Source organism: Monosiga brevicollis, genomic scaffold (genome assembly GCF_000002865.3).
Source record: "Monosiga brevicollis MX1 MONBRscaffold_32 genomic scaffold, whole genome shotgun sequence".
Classification (NCBI taxonomy): Eukaryota; class Choanoflagellata; order Craspedida; family Salpingoecidae; genus Monosiga; species Monosiga brevicollis.
In genome coordinates this window covers 302,465-319,059 of record NW_001865069.1, presented here as the reverse complement: position 1 = coordinate 319,059, position 16,595 = coordinate 302,465, and the positions used below count along the sequence as shown (strand labels likewise).

At 54.7% G+C, this 16,595-nt stretch overlaps 5 protein-coding genes across 5 annotated transcripts; 3 read left to right on the top strand and 2 right to left on the bottom strand.

Moving 5' to 3' along the window:
* Positions 1-375: 375 nt before the first annotated feature.
* On the top strand, positions 376-3,257 carry MONBRDRAFT_29207 (uncharacterized protein; the record flags this gene model as incomplete). Its single annotated transcript, XM_001749671.1, has 12 exons — positions 376-527; positions 614-707; positions 793-833; positions 928-1,049; positions 1,153-1,299; positions 1,401-1,504; positions 1,612-1,737; positions 1,846-1,895; positions 2,115-2,289; positions 2,431-2,530; positions 2,598-2,738; positions 3,028-3,257. 12 exons carry the CDS (start codon positions 376-378, stop codon positions 3,255-3,257), a joined length of 1,482 nt encoding a protein of 493 aa, XP_001749723.1.
* A 268-nt stretch (positions 3,258-3,525) lies between these two features.
* On the bottom strand, positions 3,526-5,451 carry MONBRDRAFT_29206 (uncharacterized protein; the record flags this gene model as incomplete). The annotated part of the gene is made up of 7 exons (XM_001749614.1): positions 3,526-3,684; positions 3,813-3,899; positions 3,997-4,083; positions 4,187-4,343; positions 4,570-4,649; positions 4,727-4,809; positions 5,382-5,451. The coding sequence occupies 7 exons, from the start codon at positions 5,449-5,451 to the stop codon at positions 3,526-3,528; spliced, it is 723 nt and encodes a 240-aa protein (XP_001749666.1).
* Positions 5,452-5,649: 198 nt separating this feature from the next.
* Positions 5,650-12,530, top strand: MONBRDRAFT_34239 (uncharacterized protein; the record flags this gene model as incomplete). Its single annotated transcript, XM_001749670.1, has 22 exons — positions 5,650-5,655; positions 5,930-6,021; positions 6,144-6,209; positions 6,301-6,365; positions 6,478-6,641; positions 6,770-6,985; positions 7,085-7,944; positions 8,130-8,304; positions 8,410-8,557; positions 8,761-9,041; positions 9,177-9,299; positions 9,406-9,626; positions 9,716-9,992; positions 10,117-10,522; positions 10,664-10,800; positions 10,931-11,075; positions 11,148-11,222; positions 11,323-11,402; positions 11,482-11,796; positions 11,893-12,000; positions 12,183-12,266; positions 12,381-12,530. 22 exons carry the CDS (start codon positions 5,650-5,652, stop codon positions 12,528-12,530), a joined length of 4,194 nt encoding a protein of 1,397 aa, XP_001749722.1.
* Positions 12,531-12,699: 169 nt separating this feature from the next.
* MONBRDRAFT_34238 (uncharacterized protein) lies at positions 12,700-15,141 on the bottom strand (the record flags this gene model as incomplete). Its single annotated transcript, XM_001749613.1, has 6 exons — positions 14,798-15,141; positions 14,041-14,553; positions 13,902-13,950; positions 13,705-13,788; positions 13,253-13,606; positions 12,700-13,145 (listed from the first exon to the last, which is right to left on the bottom strand). Exons 1-6 carry the CDS (start codon positions 15,023-15,025, stop codon positions 12,700-12,702), a joined length of 1,674 nt encoding a protein of 557 aa, XP_001749665.1. The 5' UTR covers positions 15,026-15,141.
* On the top strand, positions 15,142-16,291 carry MONBRDRAFT_29203 (uncharacterized protein; the record flags this gene model as incomplete). The annotated part of the gene is made up of 5 exons (XM_001749669.1): positions 15,142-15,357; positions 15,506-15,637; positions 15,736-15,858; positions 16,026-16,106; positions 16,187-16,291. 5 exons carry the CDS (start codon positions 15,142-15,144, stop codon positions 16,289-16,291), a joined length of 657 nt encoding a protein of 218 aa, XP_001749721.1.
* Between the last annotated feature and the right edge of the window lie 304 nt (positions 16,292-16,595).

The window sequence follows — 16,595 nt, the reverse complement described above, 5'->3', positions numbered from 1 at the left end:
TTGGCGCCTCGCGATACTAGACGTCCAAGCTCAGCACCAACACGGCAGAAAGGCCCTGGCTTTTGAGGCACCGACTAGCCCCGAGGCACTGGAGACCAAGAAAATAAAAAAAAAAATGAAACGATTGACGCGTGAGCGGAAGTGTAAAAAAGTGCGACAAACAATTTCCATGATTATCTGACATTTGGGGTGTCAGTTGCGTGTGCAGGTGCGGTCCATTGAGCTGATGCAGGATAAAGATGAGAAGATGAAGATGTATGTTGAACTAAACACAATATGCTCATGTTTCCATATGAGTTTATGAATAAACTTAAAGAGTTTATGCACGTGTTTGATCGGCAAGCAGATTTGCGAATGATGGCATCGATCGCACGAATGACTCCGCGCCAGCGCCATCGGCCCTGGCGCTGTGGCTTGCTGGTGCTGGTGCTGCTTGTTGGCAGTGCCCATGCTGGATCACAAACAGGAAATGGCACGGCCAACATCCTCTTCATCTTCACAGACGATCAGGATGAGGTCTTGGGCTCGTACGTTGATAACCAATGCTGTGCTGGTGTGCGACGATCCAGTTTACTGATGTCCTCACGCGTTGGGAGTTCATGTCACGGAATAGGCTCGACGCCATGCCAAAGCTGGATCGTCTTGTGCGTCAACAGGGCATGCGCTTCTTCAACGCCTTTGCTAACACGCCCATCTGTTGCCCCTCGGTCGGTCCGTGTTGCACGACGGACAAGCTCCAGCGTACCTATCACGACGCCTGAACCACTCATGCGGCGTGCTCTTCCGACTTAGCGCGCCGAAGTCACGACAGGGCGCTACATGCACAACACAGGGTGTGTGCCAAATGCTCTGGCAAAGGGGATGCGCTTAGGTTGTGGCCACCTTTCTTGCCTTGTCGTGACTGGGGGTGCCACTGCTGGTTCGTAGAGTAATAGATAACACCTGTGGAGGGACTGATTTTCAGCGTGGACCCGAAAGAATGAACATGGCAGCTTTTCTACGCAACAACAGCCGTCACCAGTCCTACTACAGCGGCAAATACCTCAACAGTACGCTTGGCATGACGTGCTTCTCGCCAACTTCATTTGCACGACTACTGCTGGCAGCTTCTTGACGAGCCCTTGCGCTTTGAATCTCTGGGTCACAATCCAGCCTACGGCGCGCCCAGCGTGGGTGGCGTGGCCCACATCCCGGATGGATGGAAGGAGTGGCATGCTTTGGTGGGCAATAGCAAGTACTACGACTATTCCGTCTCCGACAATGGGCGCCAGCGCAACTTTGGGCAAGACTACGCAACGGGTATGCACAAGGCAGGCAACGCAGGGAGACATGTCAGACTGAGAATGCTGGTCGTGATGAGCGACGCGCAGCCTTCCCTCATTACACATCTGGGCGCACAGACTACTACACGGATGTGCTCAAGAATGAATCGGTGGCATGGCTGACGCACAACTGGACCCAGGATGACCCCTTCTTCATGATGGTCGCCACCCCGTGTCCTCATGTACCCAATGTGGCCGCGCCACAGGCACGTCGGAGGCTTCTGACTATGCACAGACCGGACTGATTCTTGGCAGCTCATGTTGCTTGTCTGACGTGGTGGTCGCATAGTATGCCAACTTGTTCCCCGATATGACGGCACCACGTACACCAAACTGGAACAAAGCGCCCGCGGCTAGTTCGGGACCTGGTGCCAAACACTGGCTCATGCGCCAATTTGGCCCAATGGAGCCTCAGGTGCGTCCAAGCGCAGGCTTGAAATCTCATCCACAGGGCCTCATGGAGGTAGGCTCGATGTGGAGTTTAGTATTGGGGTGGAGGGGTCTGATCACTGTGAATCTGTAGCACATTATCAACAGCGATAGTACCTTTGTGGATCGTTGGCGCTGCCTCCAGTCCGTGGATGACCTGGTTGAGAGGCTTGTGGGTACACTCGATACGCTTGGCCAGCTGGATAATACCTACATTTTATTCAGGTGACGGTCGTGCGGGTTTGATGAGGGCTTGGCATGAAACGCCCATCGCTGGATAGCTCCCCTTTTTTTGCGTAAATTGTCTTGTACAACTTCTCTTTTTACGTATTCATTTCCTCTCCATGTGTCGCCGGGTTACAGCTCAGATCATGGGCAACACCTGGGTCAGTTTGGCATGGAGTTTGACAAGCGTCAGTTGTATGAGACGGACATTCGCGTACCGTTGGTGGTACGCGGGCCGGGTATTCCCAAGAACAGTGGAACAGAAGCCCTGGCCCCACACATTGACTTGGCCCCCACCATCCTTGACATGGCGGTAGGCCACGCTAGTCATTTTTTTGATGAATGTGGTGTGCTAGCACGACAGATGTGCAGCAAGTGTGAAAATTGCTAGGACCAAGAAGATTCCCACCTCAATCATGTCCATATGTTGGCACTGCATGTCGACTCCTGGCAGGGTGTAACCAAGCCAGCTGTTATGGATGGACGCTCGTGGCTGCCCATCGCGCGCAATGCGACGCCTTCTGACTGGCGGCAGGACTTTTTGATTGAATATGGTGTGTCCCGATACCAACTTTCCGTATGCAGGCACCTGCATGTCCTGACGCATGGTTGCCTCTACAGGCGGCCCCAGTATCGACTCGTGGGAAAACCTTGAGGCCCCTCGAGGCGAAGGTGATTGCGGCGCCAACTTCACCTGTGCTGGCGTGGAATTGTGTGGAGGAGAGCATGGCAGCACGCCATGCGATGCCGTCAACAATACATGTGCGATTCATCATGTTTCTTTTTTCGGGAGAAAGCCTCCGGCACACAGACACAGACGCAGACACACACACAGACACAGACGCAGACACACACACAGACACAGACGCAGACACACACAGACACACAGACACAGACGCACACACACACACACACACACACACACACACACACACACACACACACACACAAACACCCCATTCCACCCCTGTTGCAGTGATGAACCTCCCTGCCTCATCGCGCATCTCACAGCTTCCCATGGTGCTTGTTTTGTGACCTTGCATGCATATAGACAAGTGCTTGCGGACCATCAAACCGGACGAGAATTCCATCTACTGTGAGTTTGACGATGCGGAAAACATGGTGGAGTGGTATGATATTACCGCAGACCCGTGGGAAATGAACAACTTGCATGAGTCTGGCGATGCAAGCAAGAAACAGCAACTGCATGAGCGCCTCCGAGCCTTTCGCGAGTGCAGTGGTGACGAATGCTTCAATCCTTCTGGCAAGGTAGTTGCGTGAGCCATGGTCACCTTCAATCGACTATCAATTCATCAATACCATAATCTTGCTGGTTTCAAAACAAAGCAAAACAACACGGAACACAAAAACAAGTCTCTTAATGTGAAAAGCAAATCGGGTGCTCTCTGAGCATTGGGTGGCAGTGCATGGCCAGTCGTGCCTGCTGGGGCGTGCCCGTCAAGCACGTATAAATTTAGTCAAGTGGGTGGAAATCAGGTTTTAGCATCGTCTGAAGGACAGGTCAGGAAGGATGGGGGGAGGGTACACCTCACAGTAACCACGGGTTATCGCTCTGGTATCCGGGAATCAATGAAAGGGTTTTGCGGAAGGAGTCACGCAGCTGTTCCATGTCCACGCGCGTGCTCTCGTGTTCTTCTTTGGCGTGTACAAGGCGCTCTTTGTGGACTTCAATCTCCGCATACAGGTCCTACCCCAAAAATGCCCAGCATGGGTGCAAACATGTTGTCATGAGCGAGGCAGAATGCTAAAACACAGCATGTCTGCAGCACTGTCGCTGCTCTTGGCTGGTGCCTGAGCAGCAAGTTGGCATCAAACCTTGATGTCGGCGTGTAGCTGCTCGATAGTCGCTTTGTAGGGTACAATGGCAGCTGCCACGGCTGTGGCCGTTTCTCCCTTGACGCGCTACGAGGTGATGCAGGGTCGGTCGCCCAAAACCACGGGTCAGGCCACGGTGCCGGAGAAGAAAGGGCCCGGCCAGCGAGAAGGCGAGGGGATTCACCTCAATCTCCTCGTCAAATTGTGCCTTGGCACGAGCATACGCTTCGGTTCGAGCCTTTTCTGCCTCGACTAGAACCTTCTGCTCAGCCTGACACATGGAAACCCAACAGGCAACGCCAAGGCAAGGTGCGTGAGGCAGCCGATGGAAAGAACACGCAGGCCAGGCCAGCGCTGGCGCCATTCGAACGTACTCGCTCCCAGATCACGGCCTTGGCCTTGAGGACGGCCAAGCGATGAAGTTCACTCTTTTGCTGTCGAGCCTCCAGACTGTCGTGGAGAATTGGATGGCCCAAAACAATTGAATGCTGTGAGTGTAGGCCTGAGGTCTGATGCACACCATTTTGGGTCCTGCGGGACGGACCGGGCGGCTTCAACGCGAAGCTCGGCAGCTTGGCGTTCCTCGCGACGCGCTGCTTGAACCGCAGCCTTGCTCGCTTCCTGCAGTTCCTTCTTTTGGGCTGCCAGGGCCTTGGCCTGCTCCTGTGCTAGCTGCTGAGCAAGAGCCTGTAGCATCATGTGGTGTCTCGAATGAGCCTTGATCTGCCAGGTCAAGGTCGAGACGGGGGCGTGCAACATCACCTCTAGCTCGCTGTGGTGGCTGGCAATCAACTTTTCGCGTTCAGCGGCGGCAATCTCACGCTCGGCATCCCGAGCCTGTGTCGACAAAGACACCACCATGAGACAGCAGTCAGGGAGAAAGGGGCAGGCCAACATGCGCACGCCGGACGCACCTCATCACGGGCCGCGGCAATCCGCCACTCGTTCCTTTCCCTTTCTTGTTGAAGTGTCGATTGCAGGTGTTGCTCGCCCACAGCTAAAGGCGATCGAGGGCGCGTGAGAACCGAGGCCCGGTACCACGCTACCGCCCACCGACGCCCGCATCAGCCCTCATACCCAGGATCATATCATGAGCAGCACGCTCGGCCTTGATTTGTTGCGCGTTCATCCTCAAAAGTTGTGGCGTATGAGCCCGGTCCTGAAGGTGGGGCTGACACCTGCCTTGTCAAGCTCACCAGCAACTGATCAACCGATCAATCAATCATTCACCAACGTCAATCGACTGCCATTCCGACCCTTTCGCGCGCGCTTGTGTGTGTGTGTGTGTCTCTCTCTCTCTCGCTCTCACAAAATTTTGGGCAATTTGGTCGAGCACAAAAAGGCTGACAATATCGTGGTTGTCAGCACAACAAGTGGTGAGAACAGGTGTTATGGTTGTTTCTAGCGACAAGAGATGCATCGCGGTCAAACATCGTGTTTTGAATTCAAAACTCAGAGAATGTCAAACACAACAGCAAAAAACAACAGAAAACCGTCGAAAACAACAATAACAACAACATTCATTCGAAATTTGCTCTGTGTGTGTGTGCAAACGGCAGCGCCTCTGACCAGTGGCAGAGAAGAAAGAGAGAGGGAAAGAGAGGGAGAGAGGGAAAGGCGCCAGGGTGGGAGGTGGCATCTCATTGAGGAATGAGTTTAGCTCCCAATGATCCACAACGTAGTCAAGTTCGTCAGGCTATAGTCTCCCATAAATATACCACTTATTGAAGATTCATTAATGTCCAGTATATTAGTTTGTGTAGATATTTTATAAGTTAATGCTGTTCATCGGCTCGAGCATTTTATTCCATTTTTTCTCTACCACTGCCCGGTGGTCATGAAGGTGCGTCTGGATCGATGATGGCTGGCTGATGACTCAAAGCTTGCTCGCGCGGGCTGGCTCTGTGGTCAAAGAGGGAAAAAGACATGAGTGGGGAGGAGCGCTTCACCTTGGTCATCAAATGAGCTGGTGGTGGCAAGCTTGTTTGCATTGCCAAAACACAAAGAGAACAGAGGGTGTCTGACGGACCAGGGCTGACGCGCGCGGGCCTCGCTCAAACTCATTGTCGGGACTCGGGCTTTTGCATGACTTGCATGCTTCCTCTTCATGATCGCAGCGCGTTTTTTCGGTTCCCGGCAGCGCGCACGGCAACAGCCGTGTGCTCTTCCAGTGGCAGAAAAAATCGGGCAAATACTTGGCCTCGGCTGGGTACGACCTCCCCCCGCCTCCCAATCTTCGCTCACTTTTTCGGGTCCACGAGCCCGAACCTTGGTCCCTCCCCTTCCTGGTTTTGGTTGATCTGAACTTGGCGTTTGCTTCTACACTTTTAGCGCTAATCGCCGCGTCAACATCTACAACCGCGAAGGCAACATTGTCGCTGAGCTCGAAACCGAGGGGTGCGTGCACGGCGGCCCGCCCTCCTCCGTAAACTGTCCCTTGCCATTGCTTTGCAGCTAGCTGATGCTGGATCTTGACTGTGCTTTTCAGCAATGCCGTGTCCATGGACTGGGATGCTCAAGGCATCACACTGGCCGTTGCCTGTGAAGGCTCAAGTATGCCCTTGTGTCGTGCCCCGCGCCAACGCTCCCAGTCTGCAGTGGCGCACATCGTGCGCACCCGCCGCTCACCCGTCGCGCCCGAAACGGCTGATTGTCCGCTCCGCAGATAAGGTGCTCATGTGGAACTCTGACACGAAGGAATCCTCTCTGCTCGAGACGGACGAGAAGAGCCCCCTGAGCATGGTCCGCTGGTCCACCGAAAAGCTCCTCCTGATCATCGGTACCGTCAAAGGCAATCTGATCCTGTACAACCAGGAAGTCCGCCGCCGCGTAAGTCTGCCATCCCATTGTTTGCTTGCAGCCGAGCGCCAAGCGTGCGCCCATGGTATGGTCAAAAAGTCTGCCTGCCTGCCTGCTGGCCATGCCGCTCACCACCGACCTCGCCACGCGTGGAATAGATTCCCATCCTGGGCAAGCATAACAAAAGCATTACCGAGGGCATCTTTGACCAAAACAACAACTTTGCTCTCCTCTCCAATGACAGGTCTTTCACCATCAATAATAGCGACGGTGATACCTTGCATCAGCCCATGCTGCAGAGCGACGGCTCGAGCATCCGCTTCTACAGCCCGCCCAAGACAGCCCTGCGCGAGGGCAAGCTTCACGAGCCCAAGGTACGTCTGCGTATCAAGCCTGCATGTTGACGTGCCCATGCCTGCCAAACCTTGCCCATTCTGCTTGCATGTTTCTGCCGCTCATGGAACCTCATCTAGGCGAGTCTCATTCTGGACAAGAAGACCCTCTACATTTTTAACCTTGAGGATCCCGAGAACCCGATTGAGCTGGCATTTCAGGAGAAATACGGCACGATCGTTGCCTACGATTGGTCCGCTCGAGGCAACCTTTACATCGGCTTCAGCTCGGGCTACTTTGTCTCCGTGTCCACCCACATGGACAAGATTGGTCAAGAGCTCTTCCAAGTGCGCAATCACAAGACGCGCCTGAATGACATTGCTTGCTGCCACGCTGTGGAAAAGGTGGCAACGGCGGGCGATGACTTTGTGAAGATTCACGACATGCTCGAGCCCTCGGACGTGTACGCCATCATCCCGCTCGAGGATGACCGTGGCATGCTGGATCGCTTGCGCTGGAGCGAGGATGGACAACTGTTGACCATCAGCACCATGTCTGGCGCCGTGTACACATACCTCATGAAGCTTCCCGTCTTGGGTCAAGCTTCGAGCAAGTCGCTCGCTTACATGTCCTCACTCAAAGAGTTGACCGCTCAGTTCTTCGACCAGCCCGCGATTCGCCATCGCATCAAACTGCCGATTGAACCCCTCATTGTCGGTGCAGGCCCCTTTCACGCTGCCGTGGCTATGAATAACAACGCCTGGTTCTACACAACCGCAGCCGACGAAGAGCCCAAGCTCGTGGCTGGCTCGCCACGCGACTATGTGGGCACCGTGGACGGCATCAGTCTCAACGCTGACTACGCCGCCGTGCAATGCGGCGGAAAGCTTCAGCTTCAGCTTATCGAGTACGATGAAGACATGGGTACCGGTGATGGCCGGGAAGCCAAGCTTTTCCCCGAAAAGTCAAGCGAGAAGATTATTGCCTCCACCATCACAGAGTAAGCGGAATCGTCTTTGTGAATCCCATCCCCTGGGCTGTGTTGCACAAACCGTTGCATTGGTCCAAGAATGTGGTTGAGGCTGTCGGGAGATACTCTCTTTATTCAGATGAGACAGTTTACCGTGCATGTACTGCCGCGGCTCACGCGCCGTTTGCAATGTTCTTCCCATCTCGTTTAAACAGGGCGTTCCTGATCTATGCAACGGACAAGGGCGGCATTCACTACTTCAGCCTCGAAGACTGGATGTTCGTCAACGAATATCAGCTTCCCAGTGGCATCAAGCGCTTCTTTGCCGATGAAACCGGCACACGCGTGGTTGTCGTTGACAACAAGGGCGATGCCTTTGTCTACTCTCCGGTCCGTGCCGACCCGCCCCGCGTTGCGATTCTCCTTACATTCACACCACTTGGTCTTTGCTCCATGCACCAAATGGCTACCTCACCGCTGGTTTTGTGGTACCAGGTGGATGATAGTTGCGTGGAAATCCCCAACGTCAGCCCCACAATCAAGGGCTTCCTTTGGGACACGGTGGCAACAGAAAAGACCTTGTTGGGCTACGACGACGACAGTTTTTATGTCTACGCCTTCTTGCAAGATCACGTGGATAGCGGTGTGTACCCGTCCGCCATCCCTTGGATTGCGAGCTCCTCCCATGTGTAGATTTTTTTTTTTTTTTTATTTTTAATTTCCTTTCTTTTTTCTTTCTGTTTTCTTTCTTTTTCTTTTTTCTTTTTTTTTTATCCAAAATTGCGTTTCGATTGATGCGTTCCCATTATTGGTGCGTGGCCTGACTGTTGGTACCATATGCTATAGTTGCGAGCGGCCACAATGAGCTGGGATCACTTTGCCAGTTTGTGGGCAAGAGTCAGCTCGCGCACGGCTGTCTGCCCGTGCGTTTGGTTGGAGGTGCCGTCACCTCGCTCACGCCAAGTGGCAAGCCCAAGACGGATACCCTGTCAACCCATCGCTACCTGGTTGAGCCCAAGAACGTGGGCTTGAGCGACTTGCCCGCGGCCATGGAGGCGGCTTTGCAGATGGGCAATTTCCCCTTGGCTGCCATCCTGCTCAATCGCCTGTTGGGTTCGCAGCAAAAGGTTCGCTCTCTTTGCTTCTTGGGTCCAGAGCATGTTATTGTTTGGCTCTCATTCATCGGCTCTCATCCATCGCGCCCTTGATTAAATTGGCAAATCCAATTGTGGTTGCTCACCGACCGTGCTGCTCCTCTGTAGGCGCCCGTTGCTTCAAGCAAGGCGGCCGAAGCTGCACTCAAAGCCTTGGACATCGCTTCGGCCACCACCATGTATCGGCTGCTGGGCAAGCCGGGCATGGTGCGCACGCTCAAGGCACTCGAGGTATGCCGCAGCAGAGGCTCTTTTGCCAGTAGCTTGTGTGTCGCCGCAACCTTTGGATTGCGCGAGATGCTGCAACTCTTCTCATCCCCCTTATTCCCGCCTCCAGTTTGTTGAAGACCGCCACCTGCTCGGTGGGCACGTGTCCATGCTACTTGGCAAATTCAACCGCGCCGAGCAGTTGTTCCTCAACTCGTCGCAGCCCGAAGAAGCCCTGCACATGCATCGCGACTTGCTACAGTGGGAGCAAGCCCTGAAGCTGGCCTCGAAGTACTCCCCCAAGGACCTTCCTATCGTCGCCCGCGAATACGCTCAACAGCTCGAGTTCCAGTGCGTTTTGAATGCTGGCTCGAACAACCATCGTCGGAGCACTCATTTTCCAACGCGTTTCTCACGTTTGTATGCACGTGGCATGGTAGGGGCAACTTTTCGCGGGCCCTTGAGCACTACCAGACCGCGCAAACAAATGACCCGCGGGAGCGTGTGCATAACGACGCGTGCAAGGCGGGTATTGCTCGCTGTGCTTTGCGCACGGGCGATGTCTCGCGTGGGTTGGCGCTGGCAGAGGAGATTGGATCAATCAAACTCTTTACCGAGTGTGGTGCAGCCCTCGAGGCCACCGACCATTTCAACGAGGCTGCCCAGTGCTACGAGCGGGCCAACATGGTTGATAAGGCCGCAGAAATGTACATCAAGGTATGTTGGGTTTTGCGTGCGGATGGGGCGGGGTGGTCGAGCACTCTCCTGGTCATTGTGTTGTAGACTATTTCCAGACTCTCATGGCAAGCAATGGCCGATCCATTGTGTCTTGTTGCAATAGACCAAGAATTGGGTCAAGGCCGGAGAAATGCTCGAGAGCGTGAGCAACACGGCATTGCAGCTGCAATATGCCAAGGCCCGCGAAGCTAGTGGCAGCTACAAGGAGGCAGCCACGGCTTACGAGGCGGCCAACGATGTTGTCTCGGTCGTCCGAATCAACTTGGATCATTTGCGCGATCCTCAAGAGGCTGTGCGGGTGGTACGCGCCTCTGGCTCTGTTGAGGGCGCCAAGATGGTGGCCAACTTCTTCCAAAAGATTGGGGACGCGCCAAGTGCCATCCAGTTTTTGATCATGTCGCGCAATGCCGATGAGGCATACGCCATGGCCAAGCAACACAACCAGCTCGACCTGTACGCTGAGGCCCTTGGTGATGCTGGCACTCCCGAGGTTTACAAGCAGATTGCCGGTACGCTTTAGTCGCGGCGACCCCTGCCCCTCATCCTTCCTCCGAAGAAAAAGCAAGAGCAAGACAAATAACAAAGGCACCGGCTATATCCAAATCTTACCGCCGCATGCATCCTTCTTGTGTGGCTATTTTGATGCGTAGAGGACTATGATCGCTTGGGCAATGGCCTTCAGGCTGGTCGCTTCTTCTTGCAGGCTGGCCTGTACGACGATGCTGTGAACCGACTCGTGCAAGCCTCGACGGAGGACGGCGAGCACGTGGAGCTGGCCATTCGCGCGGTATGGCGTAAATCCAAAGTTTTTCTTTTGAGCGGATCTTGTCCATGTTGTCGGTGCAGGTGGAGACGGTATTATCTGCACTCCTTTGACTCTGTATTCCTACTGTGTCCCTTCATGTTGAACCTTTTAGGCGGGCGAGGCCGGTGAGACAGGCTTGACGCAACGTGTCTTGGATTATCTCATGGGGGAGGTTGATGGCGTTCCCAAGGACAGCCGTTACCTATTCCGTCTTTATTTGGAGACCAAGCAGTATCAAGAGGCTTCGCGCACGGCCAGTAAGTACAAGTGCAGCAGATGAAAGTTTGCTTCCCGTATGCAGCCTCACGGCGTTGCGCTGGTGTTTGTAGTTTTGGTGGCGCGAGAGGAGCAACGCACGGGCACATATCGCACGGCGCGCGACGTTTTATATCAAATGTTCAACGGTGTGTTTATTCTGGCATTTGATGCCTGCCCTCGTACCTCCAAACTTCTCCGTCTGCAGTTCGCTTCCCCTCATTGTGGTGTGGTTAACGGATCGAGTAGAGCTTAAGGAGCAGCGCATCGGTATTCCCGCTGAAATGTCCGACGATTTGAACATGCTGCATTCCTACATCCTGGGCAAGGTGCGGCGACGATGTTGCATCAACGAGCTTGTGTGGCATCAACCTGCTCATTCAAGTTTCTTGTGGTCGTGGTTGTTAGATCCGCATGAAGCTGGGTGATCATTTATTGGCAGCGCGCATGCTGAACCGTGTGGCCAACAGCATTAGTCGCTTCCCGGCCCACGAGGTCAACATTTTGACAACCACGGTGATTGAATGCTTTCGCAGCGGCATGAAGAAGCAGGCCTTTGACTTTGCCAAGCAATTGTTGGCCAACGAGTACCGTGACAAGCTTGAGGAGAAATACAAGAAGAAGATTGAGTCGATTGTTCGCAAGCGCGATCTGAGCGAGGTTGAGGAGGAACAGGAGCCTTGCCCCTACTGCTCCACCCAGCTGCCCGTCACATCTCTTTCGGTTGGTCTGCGAGTCGCTGCATCATGTCTGCAGCGGAATACCCTCAACTCACCCGGCCCATGCTCACGCGCGCGTGTGCGTTTATCATGAAAACAGTGCTACAATTGCCAGAAGCGGCTACCCATGTGCATTGCCACGGGCAACTTTTGTGTGCGCACCGACTTCACGCAGTGCCCATCGTGCCGCTTTCCGGCGCGCAAGTCGGTTCGTACCTCTCTTCTCAGCGTCCACTTCTCGGTGGTTTCAGATACTCTGGTTGATTCCGACGTTTCTGGCGGTCTGTCGATGTGAACCAGCCTTGCCTCATCTTGATCTGCATGCTTGTGCGCGCTTGTGCGCGCTTGTGCGCGCTTGTGCGCGCTTGTGGCTCGGTCGCTCTTGGGCAGGCGTTCCTGCGATATCTGCAGTACCAACCACAGTGCTCCATGTGCTCGACCCAACTTGATGCCTCAAAGATCAAACAAACACCGGTGCGTTAGCCTGTGTTGTTGCGATCATTGATCACGGCGAAATTCAATAGCCTCTTTGGCCTGCGTGTGCTGAGTGGCCCCCTCACACCGCCTCTTTCTTTGTGGTGCTTGCAGCTGGAGGAAGTGGAGGCGTTCTTTGAAGGATTCCAGAAGGACATTGACGCAAATGCGGTGCCTGTAACAGATGTCAAGGCTCAGGCTGAGGGGGAAGCCGCTGCAGCCGATGATGACGAGTCTGATGATGATGAGAGCGAGCTGATCTGAGAGCGATCTTGGCCCATCGTGTCTTAATGCCTGCCCGCCACGCGCTCGCTGCCTATGTGTCTAATCGTGAGCGTGTTGACCCATTTGTTGACGCGGCAAGCAATTGAATGCAAACTAGCTGTTTGTTTTTTTACGGATGCACCACCATGATACGCAAATGTTCATCGACTCAATTTTGGTTCTCTTTCAAATCGGGGATTGGGATGTTCCGGGCCGCCAGCTGGGCGGCAAGAATGAGGCCAGGGGCTTTATCCCGCATCATGACATCCAGTTTGTCACTCTCGGCTACGGATACCTGAACATCAAGCAAACGCTGGATGCAGACCCGACTGCTTCCGCCGTCCTGACGCCACTCTGCCTCAAAGCCGGCCAAAGTGGTGATATCGGCGGCGTAGAAGGCGTCTGCCAAGCGCTCAAGACGAGCCAATGCCAAGACAATGATGAGGTTGCGCTCCAAATTCTCAAAAGCCGAGCGCCGATGTTCCGTGGCTGTGTAGTGGCGCTTGCCATGCGAGGTCGCCTCAGCCTCGGTGGCTGAGGTCGGTGTCTCGCAATCTGCTGAGGAGGCATCACACGTGCCACTCTGACTACTACTTTGCTTGCCCTCACGTGCGACTGTGTCAGCCCCAGCGGCAGGTGGTGCGTGCTTGCTCGTGGGTTTGGCTTCAATCTTGGGCAACGCGGCCACCAGAGCTTCAATCTGCCATGAGCGAGTGTCTCACGTGAGCGATGCTTTTTGGTGGTCGAGAGGAGAGCCGTGTGCGTGGTGCGGGGGAAGTCGCATACCCGTTGCAGTGTGGCGTGATCGGCTGCATTGCGCCGCACGTAAAGCTTGCGCAGAGTGCCCATGCGGCTGGCGCTCGTGGCCGCCACCAGGACTTTTTCGAGGTTCATGGCCCCCTGCTCCGAGATTAAATTGTAGGAAAGATCAAGCGCTTCGAGGGTAGGGTGGGCAATGATGTTGCTGACAAATTCAGGGAGAATACCGTCACCGGCGTCATTGACGGCCAAGAGTAGCTGTTGCAGCGTGCGGGACGGCCCGACGCCTCGCAAGACTGCTTGCACGCCCGCAGTGCCTGTACGTTTTTGCCACGTGTGTGAGGATTGACGGCTGCACGCAAAGGGCGTGGGCTTGGCTGGCATAAAAGCAGGCTGGCGAGATGATCGTTCGCACCGAGGGCGTTCATCGAAAGATCAAGATACTTGATAGTGGGGTTGGCCACCAACATGCTTTGAAATACCTCGCCCCCAACCACGCCTGCAAGATTGGTCGTGCCAGGAGAGTCCACAAGACACGCGCCGTCACAATTGTTTGGAGCAAGCTTTCAAGCTCAACGACACAGAGTGGTAAGGGGTACGCCAAAGACGCACCCAGCTGTTTGTTCTTTGAGAAAATTAGCACTTGAAGCTGAGACTTGCCCTGGCATTTCAAGGGGTGGCGACGGTGAGTTACGCTGACTCCTAGGCCGAAACAGCTTGCGCTTTGAAAGGGTTTGGACCATGATCTGACCTGTCGTAGAGTAGCAGCCAAGGCTCGGGCTCCAATCACCTCTGATTGCACTGCGGCAAGCGAGAGATGACGCAGCGACTTGACCTCGCTGATAAGGACTGCGATGGAGACAACGCCGCGATCACCCAAGGGGTTCATACTCAGATCAAGTTTCTGCAGAAGCTTTCGCTCCCGCAGTGGTTGGGCCAAAGCTTCAATGCCGTGTTCTGAAATGGCGTTGCGAGCCAAATTCAGGTCGCGTAGCGGACCATGCCCAAGGTCCGCGCCGACTTGAGCCAAAACGTCGTCGTCGATGCCGGCATTCATGAGGTTGAGGACTTCAACGGATTGTGCGCGGCGCATGGCCTGTGCAAGGCGAATAACAGCGGCCGGTGGAAGACGATTATGGCTCAGATCAAGCTGCTGTAGTCGGAGGCCCGAAGCGAGGGCATTGGCCAGGGCGTCTAAAAACGCCAAATTTAGCTGACACCGGACAGCCGAAAAGCCCTCAATGGTCGTGGACTTGAGCAGCGCCTGATGGGCCAGGGGGTGGGAAGGGGGGGGCAAGTGTGCAAATTGCGGATGTGAGATATTTAAACCAGCTATCAAACAAGTGTGCCCTCCCATGTCTCATGGGGCCCATGTACCAAAGGCTGGCCATTGGAATGGAATGTCAAAGACGAGGGCAAATTGGAGAAATTTCCAGTAGATGTGATAGTATATCACAAGAAAGATGAAGATGAAGAGCGAGCGAGCAAACACGGTGGAGGGATCGTACGGTTGTCAACTGCTTGGCGCTGTCCTCGTTGGCCAGGAAGTTGGCGGCTGACGCCTCAATCAGCTGGCACTGAGTGGTGGTGAGGTAGGTCACGAGTTGTTCCAGGTCCTTGGGCGCGCAGGTTCGCATCTGGCCTGCACAGGACAAAAAGCAGCCCAGACCCAGCCACAAAGCCAAGACCCAAGCCACCCTTGCCGGCAAGGCCGCGCCCTGGCCCCGAACCGCCATTCTCTGCACGCCCTGCCAGTCAGTCTCCACCCCCTCGAAAAAAAAAAAGACAGACCGCCAGTTGATCGGGAGAGAGAGAGAGAGAGAGAGAGCGCGAGAGAGAGAGAGAGAGAGCGATGAACCGAAAATGTTGGAATCGGAAGTGTGACAAATGCTATACTTTCTCTTACACCATAAAAGCGCAAGCCTCTCTCTCTCTCTCTCTCTCTCTCTCTCTCTCTCTCAAACTCTCTCTCTCTCTCTCTCTCTCTCTCTCTCTCTCTCTCTCTCTCTCTCTCTCTCTCTCTCTCTCTCTCTCTCACTCTCTCACTGTCTCGGCGCACCTCCGCTGGGTTCTGGCTGTGCTGCGCTCTGATTCTTGCTTGGGCGTTTTGGGATGAGTTTGAGGCTGATGGTGGCTTAAAGTCAAGACGAGCTGGGATTATTTGATTTGGAGGGACACATTACCACTACGCCGTGGCTCACATGGCCAAGATGCAGTGCTTTGCGGACGACCTCGTGGACGGCATGCCCGTGTGCATCGGCCTCTTTGAACACGTGAAGAATGCGAGTGATCTGCGTGCCAGGCTCATGGCCGGGCAATTGGAAGCTGCGTGTCTTTCTCCGGCCTGCGTACGTTGCGTGTGACCCGCTTCAGGGTTGGCATTCGCACAGGTGGACTGATGCCAGCTCCCCTTGCGTACTCATGGCTGGTGATGCGGTTCGGATAGTTGGTCAGCGTGCACCAGTTGCGACTGGCCATTCTATCGGCCTACAATGCCAGCCTTGATCAGAAAATGAAGACAAAGACGGTCCAAGCGGAAATGATGTACGCCCTCATCCCCAATAAGCAGGTTAGCCCTCATGGAACAGGAAAATGGCAGTCGGAGCGATCGCGACTCGAGATTGGTAGAAAAGGAAACAAAGGGCGGAGAGGGGAGTCCCGCGCGCTTGCTGGTGAGCCCAGAGGTCTATATCATTGAGCTTGAGCGCACATGACACTGCCGCTGCCTTGGAGTAGCTCAAGCAAGCCTTTGCCTCCTTTGGCATTGAGGACGACGCGACGACCATGGTTGTGGTTGTGCTGGGAGATGCGACAAAGGTGAGGGACACCCCCAACCTATCCTCTGATGATGCTCCCGATTCTTTGAAGGGGTCATACTCACGCGAACATGTCGGCAGTGGGCCAGTGTTGTGGCTGATATTGATGGCGTTCTGCAGGATCTCGAGCTCCTCAATACCCACACAGATACGGCTGCCGTCCGCAAGGTAGACCCCTGCTTGTGAACTTCAGCGCACCGTTCCGGCACCCCATGCAGTCATCCGTGGCAGGTCGCTCATGATCGGCATACCGCGCACACCTGCTTGTGTCTATAAACTGCCATTTAGCTGTACAAAATCACTCCAGAAGAGGAGCGTGTCAGCAGTCTGGAGGATGCCGTGCTGACCCGTATGGCTGCCAAGCAGCTCCTGCACTAGATCCGACCGCCGCCTCCCTTCATGTACAACGGCTACCCGCTTATGGCCTTCATCTTGTGGCCATTCCACCCCGGATGCTCAGCTCACGCGCTCGCACTGTGTGCCGGCGCTA